General features: G+C 50.8%; 2 protein-coding genes across 2 annotated transcripts; both read right to left on the bottom strand.

Moving 5' to 3' along the window:
* Positions 1–15,531: 15,531 nt before the first annotated feature.
* On the bottom strand, positions 15,532–16,077 carry LOC131265042 (protein suex-1-like). Its single transcript, XM_058267303.1, has one exon. It carries the CDS (start codon positions 16,075–16,077, stop codon positions 15,532–15,534), a length of 546 nt encoding a protein of 181 aa, XP_058123286.1.
* Positions 16,078–17,767: 1,690 nt separating this feature from the next.
* Positions 17,768–18,949, bottom strand: LOC131265041 (uncharacterized). The gene has a single exon (XM_058267302.1). It carries the CDS (start codon positions 18,947–18,949, stop codon positions 17,768–17,770), a length of 1,182 nt encoding a protein of 393 aa, XP_058123285.1.
* Between the last annotated feature and the right edge of the window lie 3,775 nt (positions 18,950–22,724).

Below are 22,724 nucleotides of genomic sequence, written 5' to 3'. Positions count from 1 at the left end.
GTCGTACGTCGCGATGAGAGTGAGTGTCTTCAAGAACTTCGCCTTACCGGTCCGGGGACGAATGGTATGGTTAAACGCTGGGATGGCCTTTATATGCTCCACTGCAGGTAAGAAGTATCCGAAGCACCGAAAGTTGGTCTGATTGGTGGAGTCGCCCGATTGGAACTGATGAGCTTTCGAGAGTGTGTATATAGTTAAATAGCTCGTACCTCTGTGGGAATCCAGTGACCGTCTTCATGTTCCAACGATACGTTTCTTATTGCGCGGAATGATTTTCGACGTTTTCAATTCCTAAATGGAAGAAGTTTATATTAAGGTTCTCCTCCTTTTTATCATCTTTTTAAATTCTAATTTCACTGTTTTCACATCTTTGAAGCATGCACGTAATTTATTATGCTCAAAAGTTAGAGCTATAAAATTACTGTTTGATTGAGCTTTTCGTTTACATTCTCATAGATATTCTTTTGTATGATATTAACTTTTGTAGTATAATCGTCCTCTTAAGAGAAATTATGTCCTGTATTCGTCTCCTGTAGAGAAATTATGCGTCTATAATTCTGTTTGACAAGACGTGGTGGAAGAGTTATTTTATTTGTTGGAGCTGAAAGAAGACATAATAAGAGCAAAGCAGGAGTGAAGGAAACTGAAGAACGAAAATTGGAAAGGGTAGAGTTGAAGTCGAAGTGATCGGACAGATTAACGTTTAAGTGGCGCATTGAAACAAACAGAGAATCATTTTCCCGAAACCGGTGCGACACTGATCGACATTAAGAGGAGCAAAAGGACGAATGGAAGGGACGTAGAACTCTACGCGGGCCAACAACTCTGGGGCATCAATCTTGTCCAGGATAACTCCTGCCATGAACACGGTCTGACGAAAGATACATCTGTTCGAGGGAGAGAAGGCCCAAGAACAGGCAACCGTACGAGTACGGTGGCATCTGCTAGTCAGATCTACCGTATAGACGAGCAACAGCTAAACCAGTATAAGTATACACAATAGGACGAACGACGGCACAGAATATGACTTTTAAGCATTGAGGATCATAGAACCCATGTGACAGATGTCTGAGTCTTAAAACATTTACATAATATCGTTTCATAGTGCAGATTGAAAGAGAGTATGCAACAAGAACACGGATGGACTTTATTACGTTGCAGTTGGCAACCATACAAAGAATGAGTACCACAACAAGGAGTTCATTGAAAAAATAACAATAAATCAAAATGAATCAAGCTGACATATGAGCCGTGCTTCAATTTTAAGTTGAAGTTCTCGTTTCAAAATGAATCGGAACGTGTTCCAGCTTCCAAAGTAGCAAAAACCAGCTACACACAATTTTCCAGCAGCAGCGCATGATGAAAATTAGGTCAGTTCACATAAACCCATGTGTCGTGAAGAACAGAAAATGAAGGATCTTCGAAGTGCTTTCAAAATATTCAACTTTTACGATTCCCTTTCACCAGGTCGCCTAGTATATCTCTGTGGGAAGCTTCTTAATAAGACCAAGCTAACGAACCCTGGCGAAACAAGTGCAGAGGAACTCGTCGAACAGCACGGACCGAGCCATTGCTCAGAATTGACCATGGGATATTCCAATTGCTACGCCTACGTGGTAGTACTGATAGCACTCATCACCATGGGCGCCACGTACAAGCCCATCATCGACGACCGGATGGATAAGATGGTGGCAAAGTTTGCGAACTTTAAGGATATCGTGAATGTTAACCTCTTCCTGTATGAAATTTTGGAGATGATGTCCGATGTGAGACCGGAATACGGAACAGTTCACTATTACCATAACATGCAACCACCGGAACCCGGCAGCGGCAGCGGAAGTGGCAGCGGAAGTGGCAGCGGAAGTGGCAGCGGAAGTGGCAGCGGAAGTGGCAGCGGAAGCGAAAGCGGTAGCGGAAGTGGATGCGTCACCGGCAGTGAACCTGAATGCTGACAGCGAAATTGTCAGCGACAGCAGAAGTGGAAGTGACAACAGCAGCGGAAGTGGAAGTGGTGAAAGTGGTCTTGGAAAACTTATCGACGCCGATTAAGGTTAAACTACACTGGATAGTTCTGTTGAAACGCAACTTTGGCAATTTTACTTCTCTGAATAGGTATCAATCATTTTCTTAGTTTCATACAGAAAAAACATGCCTTCTGTTAATATACAATATAAAACCGTCCCATGGAAGTAATAATTTCTAGTTTACAAAACATCTCTTATGCCCTTAATAATAACGAATATCTGTTTCAGGACTCTGGACAAAAATAGTTGCTATAAAACCGCGTAACAAAAAAAAACCAAAAGATTGTAATAATAAACTATCCCAGCTCTTATTTCTTTACTGCACTTCTTCCATGACTATTTCATAAAGTGTTGGCTTGATATGCCAGTTGTACACTCGATGAAATGCCATAAAATGGTTAACATTTATGTCCGAAGCTCAATTGAATTCTAGGAACGAAGTGAAATGAAAGAAACATAAAGTCCACCTATCTGTTTACAACGTGTGTAAACAACTTTCACTTCGTTTTTTTTTATTTTTGGTTCAGTTGTGCCATAAGAACAAACGGTTCTCGGGAAGGCAGTATAAATGAACGGAGGTTCATCGATCGTTCCAGAATAGTTATCTCAGGAGAAGCATCAACTTCTCTCGTCCGTGTGTGATCCGAAGGCCCATTGAACGTTACCATGGGCTTTTCGAAAGCATCTATATATCTTTTGCTTCTGATAACCGCCGTGAGCTATAGTGCAACGTATCAGAACGATTTGGACCACAGATTGGATAGAGTCGTAGAACTATTTTCCAACTTCAAAAACATCGTCAACCTCAACCGCTTTTTGTACGAACTTCATCAAACGCTTTCCGATGTCAACTCTGCTTTCGCACTGATGCATGTACACCACAACCGGGAGCCGCTTAAACCTGATGCAGGGAACGGCTATGGTGAACATAGTCACGGGAGCGGCCATGGAAACGGAGGAGAACATGGATGCGGAAACGGGCACGAGAACTGTCACCAACAATCCAACTGCCCCGTACACGGAAGCCAGAACGGATATCCGCATGGTATGGAACACGGCCATGGAGGTGGTGGAGGTGGTGGACATGGAAGTCTAGAAGGCGGTGGTGGTGGATACGAAACTGGAGGACATGGCGGTGGAGGTGGTCATGGAGGTGGTCATGGAAATGGAGGAGGAGGTAGCAGCGGGTGCGGAACTGGAGGACATGGTGGTGGAGGCGGAGGAGGTGGTCATGGAAATGGAGGAGGTGACCATGGAAATGGAGGAGGGGGCCATGGAAATAGCGATGGTGTGGTAGTTTGCATCGATAAAGGAAACTGCGATGGTGAAGATGGAGGTGGTGGACATGGAAGTGTAGGAGGCGGTGTTGGCGGGTACGGAAGTGGAGGACATGGTGGTGTAGGTGGAGGAGGAGGCCAAGGATGTGGAGGAGGTGGTCATGGAAGTGGAGGAAATGGCCACGGAGGTGGCCATGGAAATGGAGGAAGTGGACACGAAAATGGAGGAGGTGGCAATGGAAATGGCGGAGGCGGTAGCGTCGAATGCGGAAATGGAGGTCATGGCGGTGGAGGTGGAGGTGGAGGGCATGGAAGTGGAGGAAGTGAACATGGAAATGGAGGATGTTGCCATGGAAGTGGTGGAGAAGGTGGTTGCACCGGAAGCGGTAACGGAAGTGGCAACGGAAGCGGATGCGGAAATGGGCATGGAAGTGGCGAAGGAAGTGGTAGTGGATGCGGCAGTGGAAGTGGACAAGGTAGCGGTAGTGGAAATGGAAACGGATGCGGTAGTAGTAGTGGAAGCGGAAATGGTCATGGAAGTGGCAACGGAAGTGGCAACGAACACGGAAGCGGTAGTGGATGTGGCAGTGGAAGTGGATGTGGCAGCGGTAGCGGAAGCGGCAGTGGACACGGTAGTGGAAGTGGAAGCGGTAGTGGATGCGGCAGCGGCAGCGGAAGCGGAAATGGTCATGGAAGTGGCAACGGAAGCGGCTGCGGAAGTGGCAACGAACACGGAAGCGGTAGTGGAAGCGGCAGCGGCAGTGGAAGCGGTAGCGGATGCGGAAGTGGCAGTGGAAGTGGATGCGGAAATGGTCATGGAAGTGGAAGCGGAAGCGGCTGCGGAAGTGGCAGTGGAAGTGGATGCGGAAATGGTCATGGAAGTGGTGAAGGAGGTGGCAGTGGAAGTGGTAATGGATGCGGCAGCGGTAGTGGACAAAGTAGCGGATGCGGCAGTGGAAATGGCAATGGATGTGGAAGCGGCAGCGGAAGTGGAAGTGGGAGCGGATGCGATAGCGGTAGCGGAAGCGAAAATGGTCATGGAAGTGGCAACGAACACGGAAGCGGTAGTGGAAGTGGCAGTGGAAGTGGAAGCGGTAGCGGATGCGGCAGCGGAAGTGGCAGTGGAAGTGGATGTGGCAGTGGACAAGGTAGCGGTAGTGGAAGTGGAAGCGGCAGTGGAAGTGGATGTGGCAGCGGTAGCGGCAGCGGAAGTGGACAAGGTAGCGGTAGTGGAAGTGGAAGTGGAAGCGGTAGTGGAAGCGGTAGCGGATGCGGCAGCGGAAGTGGCAGTGGAAGTGGATGTGGAAGCGGTAGTGGAAGCGGAAGCGGTAGTGGCCAAGGTAGCGGTAGTGGAAGTGGAAGTGGAAGCGGGAGCGGTAGTGGAAGCGGAAGCGGTAGTGGAAGCGGCAGTGGACAAGGTAGCGGTAGTGGAAGCGGTAGCGGATGCAGCAGCGGAAGTGGCAGTGGAAGTGGATGTGGCAGTGGACAAGGTAGCGGTAGTGGAAGTGGAAGTGGAAGCGGTAGTGGATGCGGCAGCGGCAGCGGAAGCGGAAATGGTCATGGAAGTGGCAACGGAAGCGGCTGCGGAAGTGGCAACGAACACGGAAACGGTAGTGGAAGTGGCAGTGGAAGTGGAAGTGGAAGCGGTAGCGGATGCGGCAGTGGAAGTGACAGTGGAAGTGGATGTGGAAGCGGTAGTGGAAGCGGAAGCGGTAGTGGACAAGGTAGCGGTAGTGGACAAGGTAGCGGTAGTGGAAGTGGAAGTGGAAGCGGGAGCGGTAGTGGAAGCGGAAGCGGTAGTGGAAGCGGCAGTGGACAAGGTAGCGGTAGTGGAAGCGGTAGCGGATGCAGCAGCGGAAGTGGCAGTGGAAGTGGATGTGGCAGTGGACAAGGTAGCGGTAGTGGAAGTGGAAGTGGAAGCGGTAGTGGATGCGGCAGCGGCAGCGGAAGCGGAAATGGTCATGGAAGTGGCAACGGAAGCGGCTGCGGAAGTGGCAACGAACACGGAAACGGTAGTGGAAGTGGCAGTGGAAGTGGAAGTGGAAGCGATAGTGGAAGCGGTAGCGGATGCGGCAGCGGAAGTGGCAGTGGAAGTGGATGTGGAAGCGGTAGTGGAAGCGGAAGCGGTAGTGGAAGCGGTAGCGGATGCAGCAGCGGAAGTGGCAGTGGAAGTGGATGTAGCAGCGGCAGTGGAAGCGGAAGCGGCAGTGGACAAGGTAGCGGTAGTGGAAGTGGAAGTGGAAGCGGAAGCGGTAGTGGAAGCGGTAGCGGATGCAGCAGTGGAAGTGGCAGTGGAAGTGGATGTAGCAGCGGTAGCGGTAGTGGAAGCGGCAGTGGACAAGGTAGCGGTAGTGGAAGTGGAAGTGGAAGCGGAAGCGGTAGTGGAAGCGGAAGCGGATGCAGCAGCGGAAGTGGCAGTGGAAGTGGATGTGGCAGTGGACAAGGTAGCGGTAGTGGAAGTGGAAGTGGAAGCGGTAGTGGATGCGGCAGCGGCAGCGGAAGCGGAAATGGTCATGGAAGTGGCAACGGAAGCGGCTGCGGAAGTGGCAACGAACACGGAAACGGTAGTGGAAGTGGCAGTGGAAGTGGAAGTGGAAGCGATAGTGGAAGCGGTAGCGGATGCGGCAGCGGAAGTGGCAGTGGAAGTGGATGTGGAAGCGGTAGTGGAAGCGGAAGCGGTAGTGGAAGCGGTAGCGGATGCAGCAGCGGAAGTGGCAGTGGAAGTGGATGTAGCAGCGGCAGTGGAAGCGGAAGCGGCAGTGGACAAGGTAGCGGTAGTGGAAGTGGAAGTGGAAGCGGAAGCGGTAGTGGAAGCGGTAGCGGATGCAGCAGCGGAAGTGGCAGTGGAAGTGGATGTGGCAGTGGACAAGGTAGCGGTAGTGGAAGTGGAAGTGGAAGCGGTAGTGGATGCGGCAGCGGCAGCGGAAGCGGAAATGGTCATGGAAGTGGCAACGGAAGCGGCTGCGGAAGTGGCAACGAACACGGAAACGGTAGTGGAAGTGGCAGTGGAAGTGGAAGTGGAAGCGATAGTGGAAGCGGTAGCGGATGCGGCAGCGGAAGTGGCAGTGGAAGTGGATGTAGCAGCGGCAGTGGAAGCGGAAGCGGGAGTGGACAAGGTAGCGGTAGTGGAAGTGGAAGTGGAAGCGGAAGCGGTAGTGGAAGCGGTAGCGGATGCAGCAGCGGAAGTGGCAGTGGAAGTGGATGTAGCAGCGGCAGTGGAAGCGGAAGCGGTAGTGGACAAGGTAGCGGTAGTGGAAGTGGAAGTGGAAGCGGTAGCGGAAGCGGTAGCGGAAGTGGTAGCGGAAGCGGAAGTGGAAGCGGAAGCGGCAGTGGACAAGGTAGCGGTAGTGGAAGTGGAAGTGGAAGCGGTAGTGGAAGCGGTAGCGGATGCAGCAGCGGAAGTGGCAGTGGAAGTGGATGTAGCAGCGGCAGTGGAAGCGGAAGCGGTAGTGGACAAGGTAGCGGTAGTGGAAGTGGAAGTGGAAGCGGTAGTGGAAGCGGAAGCGGATGCGGCAGCGGAAGTGGCAGTGGAAGTGGATGTGGAAGCGGTAGTGGAAGCGGAAGCGGCAGTGGACAAGGTAGCGGTAGTGGAAGTGGAAGTGGAAGTGGAAATGGAAGTGGAAGCGGTAGTGGAAGCGGTAGCGGATGCAGCAGCGGAAGTGGCAGTGGAAGTGGATGTAGCAGCGGCAGTGGAAGCGGAAGCGGGAGTGGACAAGGTAGCGGTAGTGGAAGTGGAAGTGGAAGCGGAAGCGGTAGTGGAAGCGGTAGTGGAAGCGGTAGCGGTAGTGGAAGCGGCAGTGGACAAGGTAGCGGTAGTGGAAGCGGCAGTGGACAAGGTAGCGGTAGTGGAAGTGGAAGTGGAAGCGGAAGCGGTAGTGGAAGCGGTAGCGGATGCAGCAGCGGAAGTGGCAGTGGAAGTGGATGTAGCAGCGGCAGTGGAAGCGGAAGCGGCAGTGGACAAGGTAGCGGTAGTGGAAGTGAAAGTGGAAGCGGAAGCGGTAGTGGAAGCGGTAGCGGATGCAGCAGCGGAAGTGGCAGTGGAAGTGGCAGTGGAAGTGGATGTAGCAGCGGCAGTGGAAGCGGAAGCGGCAGTGGACAAGGTAGCGGTAGTGGAAGTGGCAGTGGAAGCGGTAGTGGAAGCGGAAGCGGTAGTGGAAGCGGCAGTGGACAAGGTAGCGGTAGTGGAAGTGGAAGCGGAAGCGGTAGTGGAAGCGGTAGTGGAAGCGGTAGCGGATGCAGCAGCGGAAGTGGCAGTGGAAGTGGATGTAGCAGCGGCAGTGGAAGCGGAAGCGACAGTGGACAAGGTAGCGGTAGTGGAAGTGGAAGTGGAAGCGGAAGCGGTAGTGGAAGCGGAAGCGGTAGTGGAAGCGGTAGCGGCAGTGGAAGCGGCAGTGGACAAGGTAGCGGTAGTGGAAGTGGAAGTGGAAGCGGAAGCGGTAGTGGAAGCGGTAGCGGATGCAGCAGCGGAAGTGGCAGTGGAAGTGGATGTAGCAGCGGTAGCGGTAGTGGAAGCGGCAGTGGACAAGGTAGCGGTAGTGGAAGTGGAAGTGGAAGCGGAAGCGGTAGTGGAAGCGGAAGCGGTAGTGGAAGCGGTAGCGGCAGTGGAAGCGGCAGTGGACAAGGTAGCGGTAGTGGAAGTGGAAGTGGAAGCGGAAGCGGTAGTGGAAGCGGTAGCGGTTGCAGCAGCGGAAGTGGCAGTGGAAGTGGATGTAGCAGCGGCAGTGGAAGCGGAAGTGGCAGTGGACAAGGTAGCGGTAGTGGAAGTGGAAGTGGAAGCGGTAGTGGAAGCGGTAGCGGATGCAGCAGCGGAAGTGGCAGTGGAAGTGGCAGTGGAAGTGGATGTAGCAGCGGCAGTGGAAGCGGAAGCGGCAGTGGACAAGGTAGCGGTAGTGGAAGTGGAAGTGGAAGCGGAAGCGGTAGTGGAAGCGGTAGCGGATGCAGCAGCGGAAGTGGCAGTGGAAGTGGATGTAGCAGCGGCAGTGGAAGCGGAAGCGGGAGTGGACAAGGTAGCGGTAGTGGAAGTGGAAGCGGAAGCGGTAGTGGAAGCGGAAGCGGTAGTGGAAGCGGCAGTGGACAAGGTAGCGGTAGTGGAAGTGGAAGCGGAAGCGGTAGTGGAAGCGGTAGTGGAAGCGGTAGCGGATGCAGCAGCGGAAGTGGCAGTGGAAGTGGATGTAGCAGCGGTAGCGGTAGTGGAAGCGGCAGTGGACAAGGTAGCGGTAGTGGAAATGGAAGTGGAAGCGGAAGCGGTAGTGGAAGCGGAAGCGGTAGTGGAAGCGGTAGCGGCAGTGGAAGCGGCAGTGGACAAGGTAGCGGTAGTGGAAGTGGAAGTGGAAGCGGAAGCGGTAGTGGAAGCGGTAGCGGCAGTGGAAGCGGCAGTGGACAAGGTAGCGGTAGTGGAAGTGGAAGTGGAAGCGGTAGTGGAAGCGGAAGCGGTAGTGGAAGTGGAAGCGGAAGCGGTAGTGGAAGCGGTAGCGGTTGCAGCAGCGGAAGTGGCAGTGGAAGTGGATGTAGCAGCGGCAGTGGAAGCGGAAGTGGCAGTGGACAAGGTAGCGGTAGTGGAAGTGGAAGTGGAAGTGGAAGCGGTAGTGGAAGCGGTAGCGGATGCAGCAGCGGAAGTGGCAGTGGAAGTGGCAGTGGAAGTGGATGTAGCAGCGGCAGTGGAAGCGGAAGCGGCAGTGGACAAGGTAGCGGTAGTGGAAGTGGAAGTGGAAGCGGAAGCGGTAGTGGAAGCGGCAGTGGAAGCGGTAGCGGATGCAGCAGCGGAAGTGGCAGTGGAAGTGGATGTAGCAGCGGCAGTGGAAGCGGAAGCGGGAGTGGACAAGGTAGCGGTAGTGGAAGTGGAAGTGGAAGTGGAAGTGGACAAGGTAGCGGTAGTGGAAGTGGAAGCGGTAGTGGAAGCGGTAGTGGAAGCGGTAGCGGATGCAGCAGCGGAAGTGGCAGTGGAAGTGGATGTAGCAGCGGTAGCGGTAGTGGAAGCGGCAGTGGACAAGGTAGCGGTAGTGGAAGTGGAAGTGGAAGCGGAAGCGGTAGTGGAAGCGGAAGCGGTAGTGGAAGCGGTAGCGGCAGTGGAAGCGGCAGTGGACAAGGTAGCGGTAGTGGAAGTGGAAGTGGAAGCGGAAGCGGTAGTGGAAGCGGTAGCGGCAGTGGAAGCGGCAGTGGACAAGGTAGCGGTAGTGGAAGTGGAAGTGGAAGCGGAAGCGGTAGTGGAAGCGGTAGCGGCAGTGGAAGCGGCAGTGGACAAGGTAGCGGTAGTGGAAGTGGAAGTGGAAGCGGTAGTGGAAGCGGAAGCGGTAGTGGAAGTGGAAGCGGAAGCGGTAGTGGAAGCGGTAGCGGATGCAGCAGCGGAAGTGGCAGTGGAAGTGGATGTAGCAGCGGCAGTGGAAGCGGAAGTGGCAGTGGACAAGGTAGCGGTAGTGGAAGTGGAAGTGGAAGTGGAAGCGGTAGTGGAAGCGGTAGCGGATGCAGCAGCGGAAGTGGCAGTGGAAGTGGCAGTGGAAGTGGATGTAGCAGCGGCAGTGGAAGCGGAAGCGGCAGTGGACAAGGTAGCGGTAGTGGAAGTGGAAGTGGAAGTGGAAGTGGAAGCGGAAGCGGTAGTGGAAGCGGTAGCGGATGCAGCAGCGGAAGTGGCAGTGGAAGTGGATGTAGCAGCGGCAGTGGAAGCGGAAGCGGGAGTGGACAAGGTAGCGGTAGTGGAAGTGGAAGTGGAAGCGGAAGCGGTAGTGGAAGCGGTAGCGGATGCAGCAGCGGAAGTGGCAGTGGAAGTGGATGTAGCAGCGGCAGTGGAAGCGGAAGTGGCAGTGGACAAGGTAGCGGCAGCGGCGGTGGAAGCGGCAATGGACAAGGTAGCGGAAGCGGTAGTGGTCAAGGAAGCGGAAGTGGAAGCGGAAGTGGAAGTGGAAGTGGAAGTGGAAGCGGAAGCGGAAATGGTAAAGGAAGTGGTAGTGGAAGCGGCAGTGGTCAAGGAAGCGGAAGTGGAAACGGAAGCGGTAGTGGAAGTGGAAGTGGAAATGGGAAAGGAAGTGGTGGAGGAGGAGGTGGTCAAGGAAGTGGTTGAGAAGGGGGTGAAGGTGGTGGAGGTGGTAGAGACAGCGGAAGCGTTAGTAGAAGTGTCGGTGGTGGTGTAGGAGGAGAAAGTGGCGGTGGCGGAAGTGTTGGAACGAGGAAGTGGAAGAGAAGGAGGTGCTAGTAGTAATGAAAATAAGAGAAAGTCGTTTCGAAGGATGCTTTTGCATGGGTTTCGTCGTATTGTATTGTATTTTTTACATGTAACTCGTGGTTTGCACATTTAACAGATGGCCGTGCTGATTTTGTAACCTTCTCTAATGCCGTTGTTTGTTAAAAAGACGTTGTTCAGATGTTGCCTGTACTGTGACTCTGAAATACAGAAAAAATAACACGTTATCGTATGACTTGAATGTAACCGCGAGTTGTCCCATCGGTCCATTCTACGCTGCTCCTTTCACTTTGAGATTCAATCTCACACGAAGGGTTTTCGAAGCGCAAGAATTCAACAAAACAGGAATGCTTTCCCTCGCTCCAATTTAATTCTGCTCACGCTGTAGCAGCAACAGGAAGTTTGCCTGATTCATATACAGTCCGACGAAGAGACCCAACACTCGCACCAGGAACTACTGACCGGCGAACGTGAGTGCTCTCCTGGTGCTGTCTATGATCAATAGGAGCGCCGGATATCAACACTCCATCGTCGACAACCGGATGGACAAGATGGTGGCCAAGTTTGATAACTTCAAGGATGTCGTCCCCCTGAACCTGTTCGTCTACGAGCTGCTTGCAATGATGTCAGATGTTTGGCCAGCGTACGGTACGATCAACGACTACCATAACTTGCCACATCCAAATGCACCTGGGGAAGGCTTATAGGATCACGTAGCGTAAGTCCAATAAATTGCGCGACCACGAATGTTCTTGTGTGGTACTTTAGAACGGCATACGGCAGGAAAACTGGGAATTTCAAAAATGATGTTAACAGTATATTTTATACATAAATAAAAATCAAAATTATAATGCACAAAAGTGTTTCCTTTAACGTTTAGACCACTGAACTCCAAATAACCAAAGCATTGTTGCCGAATTGCATTCGAATATTGTATTTATTTACATATTTAACCACACAAGGCATAACAAACATAATCGGAATCAGCAAGAAGGCGTGTCTCCAAGTGCATTCTACTGATCTTTCAAAAGTATACATATTTAACCACACAAGGCATAACAAATATAATCGGAATCAGCAAGAAGGCGTGTCGCCAAGTGCATTCTACTGATCTTTCAAAAGTGCTGTTTACGGTATGAAACTTTCACCAAAAGACTTGGGTGACTTCGCAGGTACCTTTCACTTCGGTGCTCTTCCCGAGCGACATCGTAATGTCTTAAAATCTCCTAGCTTTTCTCAAGAACGGTTCAATTCTGCTCCAACCAGCACCGAAGCAGCACCGGAGTGTTACAAACACTGCACCGAAACAAAACAGGACAGCCCACCGAAGCCTGATCATGAACTGGCCGGCGATCGTGAGTGCTCTCCTCGTGCTGTCGATGATCGGTAGGAGCGCCGGATATCAACACTCCATCATCGACGACCGGATGGACAAGATGGTCGCCAAGTTTGCCAACTTCAAGGATGTCGTCAACCTGAACCTGTTCCTGTACGAGCTGCTTGCAATGATGTCCGACGTTTCGCCAGCGTATGGCACGGTCAACTACTACCATAACATGGACCATCCGGACCCAACACCACCACCTCCACCACCTCCACCAGCCTCGGGTGAAACGCTGCTATAATACGATTTACAAACTTATATTAAAATAATAAAAAAAAAATTCAAGAGCACATTGTCTAGTCGTGGTAAACTTTTATTCAAAGGTTCGATGGAAAGAAATTCATTCGTATAACACCTATGGACGATTTACTTTTACAAACTGTTTCAGATGTTCTTTTCCACACTCTTAAAAATTGTTCCCGCAGATACACCCATTTTATTCATTCGCAAATATATACTCATGTATTCCCCAAGACCACCTGGTTGTTCCTTAAATGCTTAAAAGAGAAATATTTCCGGTAGTACGTGCAGCATAAAGTCCTGGGATTTCGCAGCACGTTAGTTAGTTCCTACAGAACGCTCGCGCAGAGTGAAAGGCTCTCTCCGGCTCGACCGCTGGTTGAATACGACTTAGGACCTCAATGTACAAGATTTAGTTGTATGAGCGTATGGATGATATTATGACACCCTTATTTTTACCGGTAATTAAATGCAGCATCCTATTTTTATCATTATGTATTATCAGATGTACTCGTTAGCTATTCTGTCTACGATTCTAATGGATCGCTAGCCTACGTACAGTATTTTAGTGCCATTTGAGATTGACTTAGCAAAGTGCAAAGAAAGTCCGAATTACAGAATCATTGTCGCGTCCCGAAGGAATGGGCGGGGAGATTGCTTTCGTATCCAAGGCAACACAAAACGCGGTTCAACTATATTGAAGCCCACAAGGAGCGACGCATATAAGCCGCTATTTGATGCCGGTTTACTTCATTCTGCTCCGATCTGCTCGGTCGTTCGTGTCCGTTCGTGTGAATTCGTAAGACAATTTTTGGGAGATTGTGCACGATGAACTGCCGTTTGTTTTTCGTGCTGGTAAGCGTCGCCGTCGTCGCGGTGAAAGGCACCGCCGGTGCAGGCGAAGGCATATGGGCCAAGTATGCGCTGAAGCCCGCACTGTTGACTTCACCCGTTAAAGCACCCGCCGAGCAGCTGCAGAAGAAGGAGCAACCCAAGGTGAAGGCGACCGTGCCGGAGGGCCGCTCCATTACCACCACCAAGAGAGCGAGGAGTGACCCGGAGGAGGAGGTGGAGGTGGAGCAGGAAGTTGACGAAACCCCAAGCGAGAAGGTACCGATTCCGACCATCATTCTGGACGCCCCACCACCGAAACGGGAGATTCCCATCTTCGCCAAGATGATTCTGGGAGACCCGCAGCGTCCGAAGCTGGCGTCGGTCGAGGAATTGCGCAAGCAGGACCTGCGTAGCGTTTCCATGACGCTGGAGCTGCCGAACAAGAACACGCTCCCGCTCACCAAGGAACTGCTCAAAAAAACCGAGCAGATGTTGCGGTTATTCCAGGAGATTCAGGAAGAGTCGAATAACTTCGTGCTGGACATCGAAAAGCACAACGAGCACAGGAACACCGATTACATTGGCTACCACAACTGATAAACGAACGAATAAAAAATAAACAACAGCACATTCAAGAACGCAAATTTAAGCATTTCACTCACTCTGACTCCGCCCCGAATCCGAACGAACGAAACGCCAGAATATCCCCTCCTTCGCAATTCGAAACCCTCGCCGGTGAAAGTAAGCCGAACTTTTTCCCAAAATTTCAACAAAATGCAGACACTCGGCTGGCCGAGTCATCAGTCCGCAAGCGTCCGCTCCAAGATGCAGTCCAAGTTCTACGGCCTCTCGCTCACCGTGCTCGCCCTGCTCCTCGGCGCTTGCACTACCCCGACGCACGCCGAAGAAGTCATCGAGTACATCGACATCCCGAACAAAATAGCCTGGCTGCCCGAGGGCACGGACATTGTGCTGCGCTTTCTCGTGCTGCTCAGCGATAACATGCTCAAACAGTACGGCCTAGTTCTGGAACGCATCAAGGCCCTGCGGGAGACCATACAATCGTACCCGATGGCCTACAACAGCATCGCGCTGTTCTACGATAACGATATTCAGCATCCGTCGGATAAGGGTTTTCCAGGCCCTCACAAGCCGGGCCCGTACAAGGCAGGCAGTAAGGAAGCGTTCAAGGCAGCGTTCGAGACGATCCAGAAGTTTGCCGGCCGCCGAGTTCAGCCGTTTGTGAAGCACTAAGGACACTGATAAGGAAAATAGACTCTTAACATCAAACATCAAACACTCTTGTGTATTTTTTTCCAATCAACGCGACTATCCGAAAATGTATTGCATCCTTTGTAAACCGGAAAGAAACGAGAAGCCAGACTTTTTTACATTTTCAGCTAGACAGACATACAGAACCAATGGAAACATTTTCAGCTTACATTACAATTAAACGTGGACGTTATAGGATGCAGGCCTAGGTGTCCATAGTATTTTTCAATTGAATATTATGAAATGATATGAACTGAAGGAACTACTTTGATTAACGCAAGCTTTACTTGCATAAATTGTTACAAATTGGCCACAAAATTGTTTGCACCCGGTTGTAGACCACTTATAAATCCGCAAGATAATGAAACGTATGAAGCAAAATGCTCAAGAGATGAGCAAACAACAAGGTGTTATTTATTTTAGAAGATAACAGATTTTTTATCTTGTAGGTTTTAGATCTAGATTTCAGCAACAAGGTTTTTTTAATTTAAATCTAAAAGCTTGAAAAATCTGCAACACCGTTATTGTGGAACGCATAAACGTTATTTGACCGATATCATTAGAGAATTCTTAAAAGAGCTTGAAATCATTAACCAGCAGTACCGCAGTGAGATACACTAACTGTATTGCATTGAACCAGAAACTATTAAAAGAGGGTTTCCTTAAAAATTCTTCTTCTTACCTTCCAATAAAGATGGTGTTCATAAAATGATTGCTAGATTATGTTTTGATAACATGTTGCGAAGTCACGAGAATGAGATAGTCCCTCAAAAATAGCCACAGATATACATTTATTCCTACACCCTTCTTCTTTGTGCCTTCCCAATTGTCTGTGGCGTACGTTGTTCCATACTAATATTGCACCGAATCGACAAGCTTACAACCGAGCTGATTTAAGGATCGTGGTTAAAGATACTCGTGGTTCCTAACAATAATATTATTGATCGTTGTTACATTAGCTACAGCTTATATCATCTATAGTTATGTATACCAGGGCACAATTCGACCGCACTGCGATAGCACAAGTTTAATTACTTGATAATTTACAAAACGACATAAATATGCCATATTGTAAACGTTCCCTGGTAACGAACCTATCGAACCACCGCATAACTTCGGATAGGTTTATTTATCAACTAAAGCCGTTTCAACAACTCATTTAACACTTTTCTCACCTTTCGGATTCAGCCAAAAGCGACATTATTACAGGTTTCACATGATCTTCCATTGTTTTACATATATGAAAACATGTTCAAAACAAACTACAAACATATGAAAAAACCACTGCAAAGTTTCATGTGCCAATAAAATTATATCCGATCAAGTTTATTTCATATCATGCGCCTCATCCATTATGTCTACACTTCGGGCCGGTTTCTTATGCAAATAGTCGTACTTGTAGTACGGTGGGACCTTATCAAGGTCTCGCACGAACAAACTCAGCGTGTTGGGGACACTCAAGGGGAGATCGATCAAATCACCGTTGAACCCGTTCAGTGCGCTCAGTTGGCTGAAGCCAACAGCGTTGGTGGCCGCCTCGATCAGCAGATCGCGCATCTTGAGAAACATCTCCACGTCGCCCCATTTGCGGTGTCCGTGGCCACCACCGTAGCCGCCGTAGCCGCCATCGTAGCCACCGCCGCCGTAGCCACCATCAGAACCTCCGCCGTAGCCGCCATCGTAGCCACCATCAGAACCTCCACCGTAACCACTGTCAGGGCGGCCATCATCGTCGCCACCACCGTAACCACCGCCGTGGGCCGCTCCGTAGCCACCGACTAGCTGCACGTCCACTTCGCGTTCGGCCGACACCGGTCCAGCAGTTAGCATGGCTAGCGCCACCAGGGTAAAGGCTAGTAGATACGTCTTCATCGTTCCGGTTGTGCGAAAATGCTACGTGCGTCAACTGTGGATGTCCAAGATTGTCCAAGAATAGTCGCCAACGATGCCGCTGTCCGCTTCCGTGCCCGGGTCGACTCGCACTGAGGTCCTTCGGGCCGGGATGTCTTGACGAAAGTTTCCCAGCTCAACGGTGATACCGCGCGAATCCGATCGGAAGCCCCGCGAGTGAAAGGTACCACCAGAAGATCCCGGTTTGGGAACACCTTTCACCGAAGGCAGCTCGGGATCCCGACTTTGGGGCCCGAACGTCCCGTGATTGGTCGGTCCGGGTTTCGTTGGTTGCCAAGTTCTGGAGGTGGGAGATTCGACGGTAAGAACGAACTGATATTTTGGGGTACCTAAAATTTCCCAACTCCCGTCCCGACAAGCACAGTACGATTGCAGCCGCCATCGCACGTGGACGTTCCCCGCGAAACAAGAAGCCTTACCAGTTCCAGAAGTCATCAGCAGTTAGTATCAAACACTGTGAAGGAATCTCAACGAAATCGACTCAACATGGCCCGATCCACCTTGTTCATCTTTGCCGTGCTGGTACTGGCATCGGTCATCATCGCCGAGGACCCCAAGCCACTCTCCCTCGAAGACATCCGCCAGGAGGTACTGGCGCGCATACAGGCAGCGAACGTGACGTTACCGGCCGGAGGGAGTGGAGCCAAGTCGCTCCTGAGCTATCGAGCCATCGATCCGTACATCATTGCCGACCTGCTGAACGCCATTGCCTACATCTACTCGACGATCATCAGCGAGAACTATCCCGACTTCGTGCTGTACGATACGCTCGACCTGAAGCTGCTGAGTGTGCGCTACATACCGAAGCGCATCGAGTTCAACTACGTCAACCGGGTATGATAAGGGCAATAAAAGGATAACTGGCGGATCGCGCGACTGTTCACTGCAAACTTCGGCTGCGATCCCGATGGTGTTGGTGTTCGTTCGGAAAGAAACTACGCGCAAGGTACGGTTTTCAGTTCGTCTATTTCACGTTTCCATCTTTTTATGTTTTGTTAGTGATGAGGCAACAAAGTCCTCCAACGGGATGGTTCATCGCCTGCTTGACCGATGAATCTTCCGCTGGATGGACTTTGTTGCAAAAATGATAATGATGATGATGACGATGATGGGTGATGAAATGATAATTGAAATGAGCGCAGCAAATCGGTTTCTCATAGAAAGGTTCAAACATGGAAGCACATCACAAATGAGCTCCTTTGATTCCAGATGAGTCCCGATCCGAACCCGTCACTCTTTTGGGGTGGGTTTTCGTTTCAGTCCGCTTCTTCACACTTTTGCCTCGTGTGGGCGAAGGTGTGTATGAATGTGTTCATAAGTGTGTGTGTGTGTGTGTTGTGTTATCTCCACTAAGTCTAGGCGATCCTTAAAGGCTAATGAAAAGAAATATCACGCATTGGTTTTTTTTTGTGTTTTGTTCAACCGGAAACTGCCTCATCTTTCTCTCTGGGCGTGTGAGAGTGTCCGCAAGCGTCCGGTTGTGGTCGAAAATGGCTAAATTTTGTCCGCAATCGCTCCTCCTCCGCCGACCGTGTGGTGTCCTCGATGGTGGTTCCGTATACAGCTATGATCCTGATGCCGAGGGCGAGACCCTTCAAGGCTCTAGTCTAGTGTGATTGTGTGTGCGGGGTGGGTGGGTAGAGGGGCCCCTCTACAGCTTCTTCTTCTCCTCGTCCTCGTCCTCGAAGAAGTTACCTGCAACGGAAGTGGCCGACGGTGAAGCCAGAGCTAGACCATTCTTACCGACGACGGCCGTGCCGGTGGGTGCCGAGGCGGCGACTCCACCGCGTCCGGCCAGCGCAATACCGGAAGGCTTGGCGGCGGCGATGGCCGGATCGTTCACGCTGCGCTGCACCGCTCCTCCCTCCTTGCCCTTGGCCGGTTCCTCCTCGTCCAGGGCGGCGACGGCGCGCACCACGGCCGGCTGGCTCTCCGGGGTTTCCTCGTCGTCGACCGACTTCGAGCGACCCTGCACGACCACCGGCTCCTCCTCGAGCATCACCATCACGACCGGCTGCTTCTCGGGCTGCTGCTGCTGCTCTTCATCGTCCAGCGACCGGGCCCAGGCACGGTCTATCGTCTGCTCCTTGTCCTGGTGCGACTCGAGCAGATCGTTCTTAAGCTGCGCGGGGACGGCGGCCGGCACGGGGGCGATCGGGGCAAGCGACGACACGATCTGCGCCTGGAACTTGGGCTGCAGCTCGTCCTCGGCCTGGATGTCCGAGTTGGCCCGGGCGTGGATGGCCTGCAGCGGCTGCAGGCTGAAGATCGGACTCAGAGGGTTCTGCAGGGCGTCGAAGTTGCCATAGAACTGGGGCGTGCCGCTGAGGATGTAGTAGCGCTGAGGTAGCTGCTGGGCGGCGGTGGTTGAGGCCGGCGTTTCACCCGCCTTGGCCGGCTCGGGCGCAATAAACATCAGCTTCTTCTCGGGCAGACCCGCCTTGCTGCCCTCGGCCGGAGGGGGAGCCTCCGTAGGTTCCGCTTCCTCGGCCGGCATCTGCGTCGTCGGAGGCTGGAAGAAGCCGAACACCGACGACCACCAGTTACCTTCGTCCTGCTTCAGACTGACCAGCCGAATCGGTTTACCCTCGGTGTACTGCGTGGTCGTGGTGGTGGTGGCGGCCAGCGGCAGCGATGGATAGTAGTACAGGTACTGCTTCGGTTCCAGCTTCAGCTGCTGAATCGGTTGGATTAGCTGCGGCTGGATCTTGAGCGTCGACGGCTGTTGCTGGATCAGATAGTACTGGGCCGGCTGCAGGATGGCCGTCGGGGCGGCCTGGCAGGCGGCGAACGCACCCAAAAGGGCAACCACTGCAGTACTCAGGTGACCCATTCTGCGAATCTGCAATGCACACGCGAATGCAACGAGAGAAGAAAACGACGATAAAAATAAAACCCCAGCCGACAGAACTGGTTCCCCGGAAGGGAGATGTTATTGAACTTGGCCCTCCTGAACACGCAGTACACTCGGGCGGTGCACAAGTCTTGATCAACTGGGCACCCTTCCCACCCTTTTCACTCCCATTCCCACGGCTCTTGAATGCCCGAAGAAATGTGTCCCGCAGCTCCAACCGGTCGTCGGGCAGAAAACCGGTCTGCTGCAGAAGCCATCGCAATCACTGCACCCTGCGTTATGCCGTTTTTGCAGTCTTCTTGCCCGGGTTCGACAGTGGGTAAGGTCAGGAACTGCACCAGAACGGGGCAAAAGGTATGCAATCGTAACAGAACGGAAAGAAAGCATAGGCAGGAACAGTTTTTGTCCCCAATAAAAAAGGTTTGTGGTTTTCTTTTCTTTCGCGATCCTGTGATTTTCAATGGCCGGCTTTATCTTAATACACCTAGGTTTAACCAATTTTGTATAATAGTATTAATAAAATACAAAAAGTTAATTTGCAAACTCCATCCATTTTGAAAGTTTAAACTTTGTTAGGGCTTAAAATCCCTTTTCGAGCTTATTTTCAGTTTCTTGATTTCTATCTACCATTTTTTTCTTAAAATGGTTAGTGATTTTATTGGCTTAAAAGAAACCGTAGTACAACTCTAATACACGTAAAAAATCGGTTAAAGTGTTTGAAATTGCTTGACTTTGCTTGGTACCTCTGTTTTAGCCAACAACTGCCAACATTTACTAACACGACTCACCAATCCAAGACCGCTCAGCAATTGTAGTACTAATTAAGTAAGTAAAAAGGTTTTTTAAATGAGTAAGTGAGTGAATAAGTGAGTAAAAATTCAAGTTATTGGAAAAGATACGTAAAACGATTTCCAACAAGCGAAGCAGCGACGGGAAATTGCCTTTTCTTACAAGAACATATTATGGTTTGTACAATTCATTTTCAGAAATGTGTCCAAAACAAGGAAAGTCGAATTCATGAGACGATAGTAGAAACACAGGTTTCGTTTTGAATTACTAAGTTACTAGACAAACTAATACAACGATTGGTAAAATAAACCATACACATGCCATTCTTGCACCACACCAAACGGATGTACACTTGAACCTTAGAGCGTCAAGCCAACTAACCTACCTTCAAAACTTTCTGCCCTCTGCCCGTGCGCCGTTTATAACTGGCTGGAAACTGCTGGGAAATCCTAGAAGAAATGGAGCGCACACTTCTTCAACTGATTTTTCACTATTCCGTGCCACCTAACACCGACTAGATCCGGAGCACTAGCAGACACTGACTGGCCGCATCCGCCCCGAGAACGCCCTTTATAAGCTTCCTCCCTTGCTGCCTGGCGCCCACCGGGCACCGAAGGATCCGCCCGGCCCGATCCTCCATCGATCGCGGCGAACGAGTCTGTCCGACATACGACCGTGCAGCCTCTGGTCTATCCTGCTCTATCCTAGTGGTCGGCCACGGTGCAATTGCACGCTCGGTTGCAGTATGCGTTGGCGTACTTACGGCCTGCCGTGGACGGATACCTGTGGTGGTGCGCTCTTTTACGAACCCCCAGCGCAAACTAGAACAATAAATGATGTACATCAAGCCAACGATGGCGAACCGATGCGTTGATCAAGGAACACGGAATGGCTTTATAAAAACCCGGTTGTCTGGGTGAAAGAGTAAAAAGTAGCAAAAAATGGTCAAGAAATTCTAGATGACTGAATAACAAACAAGCTGCTCGGAGCGAAGATGGAATGAAGCGATCTTGGAACAGTTTTCATTCTACGAGGTTCCTCGAAGTTTTTTCTACTTGAAGCAACTAGTTGTGTTTTCCTTTTGTTTTGTTTTCTGCTGCAGATGCATTTGGTCATCTTCGCGATGGAGTGCTGCTGAGGTGCAAAACTATTGCCGGTTATTTTTCAGGTAGAACACGCAATAAATCGACCGAATACGGGAAACGCGCGATCGTTCTACAGGTTTGTTTTTTTCCCAGCGTTCTTTCCTTTTTGTACCCAACATTAAGCCCATTTTCCTCCCGGGATGGAATTGTTTTATGATCTCGCATCGTCAACCGGTACCGAGAGGCAGCCGAAGGAAGCACTATATTGCGGTTGCTGCTCCCGATCAGGTTTATTATTTACGTTCCCACAGCATAAAACACTGGATGCATAATTTAGCAGTCATGCATACCTGCAGTGATACCGCACGCATCGTTTCTCGAGAAGGTTGAATGTTATTCAACATCTCTTGAATCCTTTTTCCACGCGATCGCCAACGCTTTTTGTGACCTTTATTGGATTGCTTTTCTAACGGTTTTATTTATTGCATTTTCCTTCGTTCTCTCGATCGTTCCTAGCGGAACCGAGGCGTGACCATCCTAGGAAAAGGGTTTGCTTCCCCCAAACGCCTCCGAAAGCCGATTCCATCCCGATTCGTCCGACCGTCCAGAAGAGCCCATTTCCATCGGCCCTGGTACCACTTCAGTCTTATCGATCGATAGATTTTCATCTGCACGATCGACCGGTTCTTTTCAGCTGCCCCGCGGTACCGGATTGATCGCTGAGTCTTCCCAATGGTCATCTTTATCTATTGGGAGTGCAGTTGCAGACTTTTCTAGATGGAGTTCTTTGCACGGAACATGTTTCGAATGGGGTTTATTTTTTTCTTCTACACTCCAACACTCCAAGTTCCAATCCTGTCCGACCGGTCGTCGCACTCGCTGTAACGATGGCCATTTGAAGCGACAGGATAGAACATCGGTAGTGCTGGAGCAGATGCAAAGCCGCTGTAATTGTGTGCAGCAGCAATTATAAATGGCCAGATCGGCTCGTTGCGATGCAGCAGAAGACGTCTTTTATTGCAAACTGTCAAGAACCGTTTGGAATGCCACATAATTTTCTCATTAATTATTTTTATTTCATCCATTTATTTTCGTTCCATTCCGCAGGTAAATGTAACTAGTAATCATGGACTATATTTCAAGATTGTTTGTTCTTTTGCAATATTCAATCAACTAAAAAACCACAACAATTCCAACATAACCTTTCATGAAGAAAGCATGATTAGATATGAATCAGAACGTAATAAATTAAAACTAATCACCAAAACAGAGTTGAAAATGTAATTTTTCTAACATAACATAACATAACACCAAATAACACTTCATTCTACATTACTATTTATTAACCCTGCGGCTATTTGCAACATATTTTTTGTACCACATTTTCATTATCTGTAACATTAAACACATCGGTATCGAGCTGAGAATGTTCAATCATCATCTTCTTCACCCACATCCCCCCTGGATAAAAGCTTCAAAAACTGGTTTCTTTTTGATACGCTTGATCGTGAAAAAACAAATGACCCAACACGCACCAACCATCATGCTCCGCGGTACACGAAGTATGTTGGTATTTGCATAAGTTTCTTAAGATCGACCATACTACGGCGGCCCCGTTTGCTACTAGTTGTTGGCCCCACTCGTGAACTGGTCGCTGATCGATCCGTTGCCGTCTTCACCACCATCAAGCCAGTCAAGGTGACTGTCCCCGAATGTCGAGCCTCCACCTTCGGGCACCGGTCGGCAGAAGACCCCTCAACGCCCTGAAACACACCCAGCGCCCAGCTGAGATACGGCGCGGTCGGCAAAATTGCATTCCGGTTGCGATCGGATACAAGGGAACGGAACGAAAAACAAGTACGGACAATTGCAGAATAAAA

Source organism: Anopheles coustani, chromosome 2, assembly GCF_943734705.1.
Source record: "Anopheles coustani chromosome 2, idAnoCousDA_361_x.2, whole genome shotgun sequence".
Lineage (NCBI taxonomy): Eukaryota > Metazoa > Arthropoda > Insecta > Diptera > Culicidae > Anopheles > Anopheles coustani.
This window is presented reverse-complemented; position numbering and strand designations above follow the sequence as displayed.